The sequence below is a fragment of the Eublepharis macularius genome, chromosome 2 (assembly GCF_028583425.1).
Source record: "Eublepharis macularius isolate TG4126 chromosome 2, MPM_Emac_v1.0, whole genome shotgun sequence".
Classification (NCBI taxonomy): domain Eukaryota; kingdom Metazoa; phylum Chordata; class Lepidosauria; order Squamata; family Eublepharidae; genus Eublepharis; species Eublepharis macularius.
Window position 1 is genome coordinate 137,023,594 of NC_072791.1, and position 12,313 is coordinate 137,035,906.

Here is a 12,313-nt window from a genome sequence, read left to right on the forward strand (position 1 = left end):
CTTGGCCTGTTACAGGAGCCCTTTTTAAAAGAGGCTGCCCATCACCAGTCGCCAATTCCCTGTCCCCCAGCTACACCTGGCCTATTTCTGGGATGTGATGATTGCTCTCTTCTCCCCACCCCTTTTCACCTGCAGCAGAGCTGCCATCCTTCCCTCCTCCTCCAGCAATCCCCCCATTTGCTGTGGTTTGGGGCTTTCTGGGAAAGGCTGTAGGCCCTCTGGGCCCACCCCAACTTCCCTCAGGCCCACCCTTCTCCAGGCCTTAGTGCCTGAGCTGCTGCTTAGCCTGGCTGATTTTCCCTGCCCCTGCCCCACCCTTCATTGCCAGTGCCAACACCTCATCAGAGCTGCCCTGAGTATGGTCCCCAGCCAGCATCAGCTGCCTTGCAGCTGGGGGCAGCTCAGAGTCCAGAGCCATCCCCCTGACCGTTGTATTTCTTGTTGCACAAGTTAAGAATATTTAGACTTAAAAGAATTGAGATCTACTGTTCATGTCATGGAGGATATACTCTTATGCCAATTTAGTACTTGGTCTGAAAGTTCTGGACAATTCAACTTTAAATCCTCTTGTCTACTCTCCTTATAGCTAAACAAGTCTTTGGTTTCATAATTACTCCCCCTAAGTAATTCTGTAGAGCAGAAGGGATGAATCAATTGATTTTTTGCTCCCAGGATAAAATAAAGGCTCTACCTTGACCTGGAAAGCCCAGGCAAGCCTGATCTCATCAGATCTCAGACAATAAGCAGGGTCAGCTGTGGTTAGTAATTGGATGGGAGACCTCCAATGAAGACCAGGGCTGCAGAGGCAGGCAATGGCAAGCCACTTGTTGTCTCTTGCCGTGAAAATCCCACTGGGGTCACCATAAGTCAGCTGTGACTTGATGGCACCCTACAATGTTTAGATAGAGGTAGGGATGCTGGAAATGTTTTTTAAGTCACCTTTTTTTCAGAGACATATTTAAATAAAGATGTAAATGATTCACATTGCAACTGAACAAGTTCACTGAGTTAAGTCATTCTTTCAGTGTATCATGACATTAAATGTACAACCAACTCTTCAAATAAGAACAGAAAACAGAAAGTTTTCTTCTAATGATTTATTTTTCCATTTCAGTAACATGATTAAATTTATATATTTTCAAAATTTATACAGTCAAAATGGAAGTTCACCATATACGCTTGTGATTTTTTTTCCTTTACAAGTGAAATGACTACATGTTACACACTGAAGTGTAGGCCTAAAAGTGAACAATTTAGTCTCCAGGTATTTCACATGTCAACAAAACAAATACTGTACCTTGATTACTAATACTGCTTTAGCCACAGAAACTATTGCTTCTGCTCAAGATAAATCGATATACAACTTTGGTAACAAGGTCATTTATCCCATTGGGTCATCTTCAGAACAATGCTGATATAGCTCATTTCAGGGACAAAGCCCTCTGTGTAAGGTTGGATTACCAATTATAGTCCCATCACTCAGGTATCTGCTCTTTAGCCTGCTGTCTCTGGGGGATAAAGGAAATGTCAACACAAAACCTGTACCTGTGAAGAGGACACAAAAATAGCATCTTGAGGTGGCCTTAGAAGGAGGGCATAAAGCCCCATACTCCAGAGTGACTGACTTGTATTTTAAACAAAATAGTAGTTCTTCCCAACTTCTGCTATATGACAAGACAAACTCTGGAAGATCTTATGTTTTATACAGGTTAATTCTGTACAGATTACAATGGTACTACGATGCCATGATGGAAATGCCTGGAGTTTCTTCAGTGATAATTATGGCAGTTACTCAATTTTTATTACTGTACCCAGTTACACATCAAGTAACTTGATACAATGTGCTTCAATTTAACTGTGGCTGTAGAAGTTAACCCTCATTTAAAAAATCCAAATAGATTTTAAGCCAATATCATTTTAAAAAGAGTCTGATTTTTACAAAATGTAGTATAATCTTGATGAGACAACTCCAGGTAGTTTTGGGCATAAGTTTCTTTTGAAAACTTGATTCAAGCAGCCAGGACATTTATATCAGATATGTCCAACATGCTTGTGTGTAGCTGCAGACCCATTTCTTAACAGGCCTTCACACACACGAGTGACATAAGCGAAATGTGTGCTTCAACAGACTTTGAAAAGGAGTTGCTAATGTGCTTCTGCATAAGATATTAATACATACTATTATGCCAGCCATTGTTAAAGCCATCTTTTTGAACTAGCTGAGAAGTTCAAGCAGAAAATATACTGATCATGTGGCAATGTTGTTTTGAAACAATCAAGGCCCTGCAATTTCATTCACATTTGACTAGGTACTCACTCTACCATCACAGCCACTATCCATGGCTGCTTCCACACGGCTTACCTCTGCTCGTAATGACCTGGTAGATCGCGCAAAAACAGTGGAACATCGCGTTTTCTCACACAAGATTTGTGCGACATCACATGATGTCGCACAAATCTCGTGCGAGAAAACGCGATCTTCTGTGGTTTTTGCACGATCTACTGGGTCATTATGGGCAGAGGTAAGCCGTGTGGAAACGGCCCATATGATCAAGTAGTATGAAATGGAAAACCCATACAAGCAACAAACAAGGAGATGGTGGGTGACAGGCATAGCCTCTCTAGGAAGTTGTTAGAATGCTTAAAATATTTATAATCTAAGTGAAGGAATGTTTCATTGGACCAACTCTCTAACCTTTAGAAAGCAGCTTGTGCCCAAGATCCTAACCCTTTCCCCCTTGTGTTAATATTTGACCAGACAAATACTCTTTGGTAGTTCAGAATGTGGAAAAAATTAGAGCTGTGTGTGGAATCTGAAGCAACTTGTTTGACAATATTAAACTATGAGTCACAATATGCATGCTGTTTAGAAGGCAAATGCTCACTGTCCTTTAAAATAAAACTCAAAAAAGATACTGGTGACATTCATGAAGGCAGTAACAAATACTGCCCTCCCACATACAAGAAAGACTCCTCTAGTGCATATTCTTGAGAGATAAGCCATGTACATAGAGCGCAAGAACAACATGAACCCTGCCATCCTGTCTGACCGATGCCTTAATCCATCTGTCTTACAGCAACAAAGAAGAGTGCTAGAAAAATGGTTCGAGGTCAGCAGACTCCCAGGAATTTATAGTGGCATTTCATTTCCCCTCTCAGCACTAACCATCTTTGCAATCTGCATTTTTCAAGCAACTCCAACTTCTGCAAAAATATACAGAACACAGCTGAGTCAAGACACACAAGACGCCCTGTCATCTTGCAGATGTCTGAAAGCCTTCTTTCACATTTAACATCATTTTATACTGTACATATCTTATTTCACATAAAAAGGGATAGTCCCTTTTAAGGCGGGGATGTGAATGTGGCAGCAATTATCTTTGCAGACACTGGTGCACAAGACATTTCTGGAGCAGGACGAAGACAATGGCAAAAATGGAGAATCAAAACTGATCTTGTGTTAGTTCAGAACTGTTCTGACAGCAATTCACATAATCTCCGGGATACCGTTTCTTTACTTGTTCGTAGTGTTAATCTATACATCTGGAAGAGAACAGAACAAACTTTTCAAAGACTGCTGAAAACAAGTCAATGTTCCCAAAAATATTTGCATATGTATGACTAGGATGCAAAGTGAACAATGACAAAACACCTGACCAATGTTGAAGTGCTTATTTTCAAGATCCTCTTATTTATTTTATTACATTTGTATTCTGCTCTCCCTGAAAACCAGGCTCAGAGTGGATCACAGTAGAAATATAAAAAAAAGGCAGCATAGTAATTAAAACACTTCAGTAAAAACATCACAGCATTCTTATTGCAGAAGAACCCATGGGGGCAGGTGGCCCTGGTCCACTTGATGTTCAGCAGACCAGGGGGGATCATATCCCCCCTCGTGGGAGGCCAATTGGGAGAGGGGGACACTTGCCTCAACCTTTGTATGCCTGTCAGAACAACTCTATCTTTCAGGCCCAGGGGAAGGATAGTAAATTCTGTCGGGTATGAGTCTCTACAGACAGAGTTCCACCAGGTCGCTGCTGAAAAGGCCCTATCCCTGGTCAAGGTGAGATGAACTGCCCTGGGGTCAGGGACAACCAGCCGATGTTGGTCTGCCAGAAAAAAGGCGGTCAGGGAACATATGGCGAGAGGCCATTCTGCAGGTATGCTGGTCCCAGTCCGCTAAGGGCTTTAAAGGTCAGTACCAAGACCTTGAACCTAATCCAGAATTCCACTGGGAGCCAGTGCAGCTGGCACAAAATCAGTGTTATATGTGACTGGAAAGGAGTCCTGGTCAGAACACGTGCCACTACTTTCTGGACCAGTTGCAGGTTCTGGAGTAGGGACAAGGGCAGCTCAGCATAGGGCAAGTTGAATTAGTCCAATCTGGAGGTGACCATGGCGTGGACCACAGCTGCAAGGTCAGGGGCTGAAAGGTAAGGAAAGAGCTGCCTGATCCAGTGAAGATGGGAAAATGTAGATTGGACAACTGCTGTGACCTGGGTCTCCATTGACAAGGAAGCATCCAAAGCCATGCCCAGACTCCTCACCACTTGCACTGGTGCAAGTGGCACTCCAATAAGGACTGGGAGCCTGATCCCAGAAGCCAAGAGCCCACGGCCTAGGTGCAGCACTTCCATCTTCATAGGATTCAACTTTAGCCCACTCTATTTCAATCATTCAGTCACAGTCTCCAAAATCCTGGCTGGATTATTTGGAGCAGAGTCCTGCCAGCCGTCCATCAACAGATGATGTTGGGAGTTATCAGAGTACTGGTGACATCCCAACCTGAAACTCCGCATCAGCTGGGCAAGGGGGCACATGTAGATGTTAAATAACATCGGGGAGAGTATAACATTCTTTAGGTGTTTATGGACTACAGGCTAAGTGGACAAAAAGGACAATAATGTGATATGCTCTGCAGAGAGAACACTTTCAACTGATGTTCACAAAATCGATGTTCAATTTCAATGAGCAGAGCAAGGCCCAAATGTATCAGTTCACCCCATTTGCAACAGGACATGGAATTCTTGCTGTTATTCCATCTCCTGCAGAAATTATAGCCTTCTCCAAGTGACAAAGCTACACATTTGAGTAAAGTCACAGCAGTGTTCACTATGCTGTAGCACAGTAGTTAAGTGGTTGGACTGTGAAACAGTACTCTGCTGGTTCAATTCCCACTACTGCCATAAGCTCTGCAGGTGGCTGTGGGTAAGTAAGCCACTCCCCTCAACCCCAGCTCTCCCGGTTCTATTGTGGGGACAACAACACTAACTTTGTTCACAGATATGAGTGGGCTGTGATCTGTCCAGAAGGGTGCTATATAAGCACACTATTACTACTACTACTACTACTACTACTACTACTACTATTATTGGAAAAAAGCAACCTGTGTAAATTTTGAACAAAACAATTTACTTCTGCAAGTAAAGTGAAGTATAAATTGAAGTATTTGAGGAACCAGAGCATGGTATTTATTGTCACAAGGTTATACTTTAACCTGTTGATGTATATCTAAAGCAGAATCTTACAGACAATGCATTCTGCCTGTATTTGTGTTAACAAGAAAACAATCTCTTCTCAAGTGTAAGAACCACTGAACAGCTAAGAAAACTTGAAAACTGTACAGCATATACAAACAAAGCCAATACCTGTGCCTGCAGGTTGGGTTCAAGGCGCATCAAACATCCTATCTGGATTGTTTTTGTGTGTATAATACCAGCTCCGACAAAGTTAGCAGGGTTAGGATCCACCTCTTCAAGTAAAGCTGTGCCAAAGCCAATGATCTGTCAAGTTAAAAAACCAAAAAGGAGATTTCACCTAGAAGCCAAAAGATACAACACTGAACTGGAGGGGGAGGGAGAAGACGATGACAAAAAAAATGGTCTAAAATGTCCAATATATCCAGACATCCATATCAAGACCAACAGCTTTCTTGTAATCTCCCTCAGCTATCACTGACTGATAGGATTGCTTGGAGCAGGTATGTACTATGCAAACTGGAACACATTCTTGTGATTTCTCCAACAACAGCAGAAACACAGCTGACACCCTAGACTTCTTCAAAGGCCCAGTATAAGACTGTTGGACATTACCAAGATATGGCTGCATGAATATGAAAACTTTGCTTTGTCAGCTTGCTAGAGATCATTATGTATAAGCAACAGATATGCAGTCTGCAGAGACCAACCCTTATAAGACTCTGTGTTTTCTAAAGAGAATAAACATTTCTTAGTTTCCATTTTAAGGAATTTTGTAAATAAATATAATTATCTCTTCTATTGACTAATCACTTCTGGCGTCCTACTAATTAATACAATGCATGTCTCCATGAAGTCTGTGGGGAAACGGGGGGGGGGGAGACATCCTTACATCAAGATCTCTTAAACTATAATTAACAGTAAAACTTCATTCCCAAGTATCAAAATTATTACCAACCTTTGCCTTTGTAATCTCTGTATCCATTGGATGCTTTGCTTTAAAGATGTTTTGCATTTCTTGTTGGGGGCTATAGTGGAACAAGAAGGCAGCAGTAATTAACATTCACTACATTTTTGCAGGAGACCGACAAAAAAGGAGAAAGCTGACTTCCGGTTTGGGATCCATGGAGGTCTAACGCAGCTCCATTTGCGGAGCTGACCGGACTGCCGTTTAAACCGGCCGGAGGGGTGAAAATAGCCCGCGGCCAACTGCTCTCAGGCGGGGAGCAGGCAAAGAACGCTCAAGACCCTAGGGTGAGCTAGATCTCGGACGAGGGGGGGCTCTACACAACGAGTCTCCCCTCGATCCTTGAGGTCCCACCTTGCGACGGGTCGGCTATAATCTCTGCGGCAGTTTTGGGGCCAATTCGGCTGGCATAAGACCTACATACCCAAGCTTCGATTGGGGAAAGAAGCTGAGAGGAGAATTTAAAATCGAAACAGCGATTACAACCCGAGAAAAGTGAAGAGAAGGTAAAGATCGCTATCTTTTGATATGGGACAGATTGACAAAAACAGAGAGGAAAAAAAGTAGATTTTTAAACTGCAACAGACTAGTGAAAAGGAGGTGAAGACTCGGCAGGAGTTGTATTTGAAAAGAGACTAAGTTTAAAGAAGTTACTAAAGAAATCGGACTATTGTTTTGAATACCTGTGGCTTCGGAGCTGTGAGAAAAAGACACCATCGCGAGACCTGCTGTGGGAAGACGGGAGACAGGAAGTGCGTAATATCAATAGAGTGGCTGGAGAGAAGCGGCCCTTGCCGGAGGACAGGAAGTAGGGAATCGCCATTTTTGAAAGGGGAAGGGTCGCGGCTTCAGCGGAAGAGGAAGTAGGCCATTTTGGATTACAACATCATAGAGAAACCATAGAGAAAAGACGCCCGACATTTTGGACACTTAAAAATTTAATTTTGGCAAGAAGATTGGGACATTTGAAAAAGAAAAACGTCTAATTTTACGCCACGGAGTTAAGGAAGAGAGCGGATTCGTGGGAGCGAGCTAAAGCAAGCCCCACGATGTCGAAAAAAGAGTGGCAATCGGCAATAGAAAATCTGGATAAAAATCTGGACAAAAAACTTTTAGATATGATTAAAGAGCTTAAGGACACGAAATTGGAGCTTATTAAAGAGGTTAAAGAGGTTACACAGACAGTAAAGTCGGAGCTGTCAGAAGTGAAAAAAGGTATGGAAACGATTCGTAGTGAACTACAAGGAACGCAGCAGAGAGTTAAAACAGTAGAAGACGCGATGGAGAATTTAATAGACACGCAACAAACAGAGATGAGATTGGTGAAGGGGAGAATGACAGTTGCAGAAACTAAACACATGGAGAAGCAGCTACGTTTTCGTGGTCTGCCAGAAGTGGAGGGGAAGTCAGCGCAAGAACAGATGACTGAGGTGTTGGCTGAATACCTGGGGAAGGAGGAGGAGGAAGTTGTGGCTATCCTAGATGTGGCATACCGTGTGAACTCGAGAATTGCAACCCAGAGGAAATTACCAAGGGATGTGATTGTGCAGTTTACAACACGAAACATGAAAGAGAGGATTGTGACAAAACAGTTTCAAGATCCATTGGAGATTGATGGCAAGACGATCATTATAATGAAGGAACTGCCCAGATCAGTGTTATTGGACCGGAAAAAATATAAAGTGCTAATTCAGATTTTGAAGGACATGAAAATCAGGTACAGATGGGAGTTACCGGAAGGAGTGTCCTTTGAGTTTGGAGGGGCAAAAAAACGCATCAGATCTGAGCGAGAGATGGAGCGATTTATTAAGGACAATGAAAAAGACTTACCAACAAATTTATGAATATGGAGTGTAAAGTATTATCTTGGAATGTAAATGGACTAAACTCACCGAATAAGAGGAAAAATATTTTTCATTGGCTACTAAAACAAAAATGTGATATTGTTTGTTTGCAAGAGACCCATATTAGAAAACAGGATGTAAAATATTTAAAATCTGGAAAACTGGGCAAAGAATTTGTAGCGGCCTCTAACAAGAAAAAAAGAGGAGTGGCGTTGTATATAAAAGAGGAGCTACAGCCAAAATTTGTTATGAGAGATGTGGAAGCTAGATTTGTTGCAGTGGAATGCATTTGGAATTTAAAGAGAGTGTTGGTAGTCGGACTTTATGCACCTAATGGTGCAAAAGAAAGCTTCTTTGAGGAGTTAAGGAAGCACTTAGACGATCTTGTATATGACCAGATAATTCTTGCTGGAGACTTCAATGGAGTGACAGACTTGGAGCTAGACAAAAAGACTACAACGGCACAAAAGAAAAGAGGACTATTGCCAAAGCTTTTTTTTGAGTTGATTCACCAAGAGACTCTCGAAGATGTATGGAGGAGAGAATATCCTAAAAGTAGACAGTTTACTTTCTATTCTGCAAGGCATTCTACATTATCAAGAATCGATATGATCTGGGCCTCAAAAGACTTAGCGTTATGGACTAAGGAGGTAGAAATAATGCCGATGGTAGGCTCAGATCACAACCCAATTATGTGGAAATTTGGAAAAAGGAGAAAAAGGAAAGCATGGAGAATAAATGAGGACTTGTTACAGGAAAGAGAGAATATGGAAATACTGAGAAGAGAGACAAAGTTTTTTATACAATACAACGTGAATAAAGAAGTACCAACCAACAAAGTTTGGGATGCGTACAAGGCGGTTGTAAGGGGCATACTAATGGACTTAAATGGTAGAGCAAGAAAAAAGAAAGAGGAGAAAAGACAAGAGATTGAGGAGAAAATAAAGGCAAAAGAAATACAGCTAAAAAAGAGACCAGGGAAAAAGAAGGCATACCAGGAAATCAAAATTCTTCAAGAACAGCTAACAGCAATGAGTAATAAAGAATTGGAGTGGAATCTTAAAAGACTGAATCAAAAAGCGTTTGAGGGTGCTAATAAACCTGGGAGATACCTGGCATGGCAATTGAAGAAAAAAAGGGAAAAGAAAATAATAAATAAAATCTGTGAAGATAATAAAACGTATTTGGAGCAGACTACCATTAGTAGAGCCTTTTATAAATTCTACGCTAAGCTGTATAATAAAAAAGAAGTAAACAAAGAATCAATAGCATCATATTTGGAGAAAACCAAACTTCCAGAAATCTCGGAAGCTTGGAGAAATAAGTTGAACAGTGAAGTAACTGACGAGGAAATAAGTAAGGCAATACAATCCGCAAATTTAGGAAAGGCGCCAGGGCCAGATGGACTTACGGCTAAATTTTATAAGACAATGGCCAATGAACTGGCACCATTCCTAAAAGAGGTGATGAATGGAGTTTTCAGGGATCAAAGGATTCCAGATACTTGGAGTGAAGCGAATATATCATTGATCCCAAAAGAGGGCCAAGACCTGACTAACGTGAAAAATTACAGACCTATATCACTACTTAACAATGACTATAAAATTTTTGCGAAGATATTGGCGGAGAGACTGAAGGGGTGGCTCTCGGAAGTCATAGAGGAGGAACAAGCAGGCTTTTTGCCAGACAGACAAATAAGAGACAATTTAAGGACAGTGATCAATGCTATTGAATATTATGACAAGCGTTGTGACAAAGAGGTTGGTTTCTTCTTTGTAGACGCTGAAAAAGCGTTTGACAATTTAAACTGGGACTTTATGTTTGCCACTATGGAAAAGCTACAATTGGGAGAAAGATTCATCAGAGCAATTAAGGAAATTTACAGAGACCAGACTGCAGCAATTGTAGTGAATGATGAATTGACCAAGAAATTGACGATTAGTAAAGGAACAAGACAAGGTTGCCCGTTATCTCCATTGTTGTTCATTTTAGTATTGGAGATTCTGATGATACAAATACATCAAGATGACGAAATTCGTGGAATAAAAATAAAGGACTATTCATATAAGGTCAGAGCATTCGCGGATGACATAATGTTAATTGTAGAGGACCCATTGGAGAACATGCCAAAAGTGATAGATAAGATCAAGGAGTTTGGAGACTTGGCAGGTTTCTTCATTAACAAAAAGAAGTCAAAGATATTATGCAAAAATATGACTAAGCAGAAACAACAATTGTTAATGGAAACAACGGATTGTGAAGTAACAAGTAAAGTGAAATATTTGGGAGTCGAATTAACTGCAAAGAACATAGATCTATTCAAAAACAATTATGAAAAACTATGGACTCAGATAGAGAGAGACTTGATTAAATGGAATAGATTGAATTTGTCATGGTTGGGCAGGATTGCAGCAGTTAAGATGAATGTGTTACCAAGAGTAATGTTTTTGCTACAGACAATACCAATCATCAGAGACTCCAAACAATTTGAAAAATGGCAGAGGAAAATATCAGATTTTGTCTGGGCAGGCAAGAAGCCTCGAGTGAAAGTGAAAGTTTTACAAGATGCAAAGGAAAGAGGTGGAATGCAACTGCCCAATCTGAGACTTTATCATGATGCAATCTGCCTAGTTTGGTTGAAAGAATGGATGACATTAAAGAACAAGAAACTACTAGCCCTAGAGGGATATAAAAAAATATTTGGATGGCACGCATATTTATGGCATGACAAAGTAAAGGTCAACTCGATGTTCCTGCATCACTTTGTTCGGAGAAGTCTATACATAATCTGGAAGAAGTACAGAATTTATCTACAAGAAGGAACCCCTTTGTGGGTGGTTCCATATGAGGTGATAGACCCGAGAGCTGTTGACAATGAACAACAATGTTTAACGTACAAAGAAATAACTAAAACTGAAGCATCCAAACTCAGAATAAAGACACAAGAGGAACTATCACCTAACTACGACTGGTTCCAGTATAGACAGATTAGAGACTTATATAATTCGGACTCTGTAAAGGGAGGTATACGAATAGAGAATTCGGAACTAGAGCAGACCCTTCTTAAAGAAGATAAGAAAAGAATATCCAAGGTATACCAAGTACTGTTGAAGTGGTATACCGAGGATGAGATAGTTAAAACACAAATGGTGAAATGGGCTATAAACTTTAATAAAGAAATAACAATGGAGGCATGGGAATACTTGTGGAAAACTACAATGAAGACAACGACATGTAATAATATCAAAGAGAACATTTACAAAATGATTTATCGTTGGTACATGACACCAAAGAAGATTGCGCTAGGGAATTTGAATACTTCTAATAAATGCTGGAAATGTAAGAAGCATGAGGGCTCCCTCTATCATATGTGGTGGTCGTGTGAGGTAGCCAGGCAGTACTGGGGGGAAATAATAAGAGAAATGAGTGAAATTTTACAATTTCAAATTAATAAGAACCCAGAACTCCTGCTACTGAACTTGGGAATGGAGGGAATTCCAGCCCAACACAGGACGTTGATATTTTATATGACAGCAGCAGCTAGACTTTTGTATGCGCAAAAATGGAAAGTACAAGAAGTGCCAACTATTGAAGATTGGACTTACAAATTGCTGTATATGGCTGAAATGGACAAGATGACAAGAAAACTGAGAGATCTGGACTCAGGGCAGTTCAACACAGACTGGGAGAAGCTGAAACAATACCTGGAGAAGAAATAGGAGGTGGGAGGAAAACTGTGGCAGTTTGAGAACTACTGAAGTACTGAAGTAGAGGGGGGAGACTTTACCGGGGGGGAGAAGAGATAAATGTGAATTAATAAGCAGTCAGATTAATAGATTGACATATATATAGATATATATAGGTTAACAAATAGAACATAGAGAAAATAATTAACTATAAGGATTAAATATAAGGATTGATTAATTAACAATATTTTCTTTCTTTCTGATAAGTTTTGTACCAAACTGAATGTCTGAAGATATAGATGGGTCTATTGATTGAATACGTGAGGAGAGATATATAGA

General features: G+C 40.7%; 1 protein-coding gene across 4 annotated transcripts in view; it reads right to left on the reverse strand.

The window, feature by feature from the left end:
• Positions 1 to 1,082: 1,082 nt before the first annotated feature.
• The window catches only part of AP2A2 (adaptor related protein complex 2 subunit alpha 2), a 79,272-nt gene continuing 68,041 nt past the window's right edge, over positions 1,083 to 12,313 (reverse strand). For all 4 annotated transcript variants that reach the window (XM_054970505.1, XM_054970502.1, XM_054970503.1 and 1 more), the window contains 3 exons: positions 6,436 to 6,505; positions 5,649 to 5,783; positions 1,083 to 3,543 (listed from right to left, as the gene is read on the reverse strand). In XM_054970505.1, coding sequence (XP_054826480.1) covers positions 3,466 to 3,543; positions 5,649 to 5,783; positions 6,436 to 6,505 — 283 coding nt within the window. In that variant the 3' untranslated portion in view covers positions 1,083 to 3,465. The remainder of the gene's footprint in view (positions 3,544 to 5,648; positions 5,784 to 6,435; positions 6,506 to 12,313) is intronic.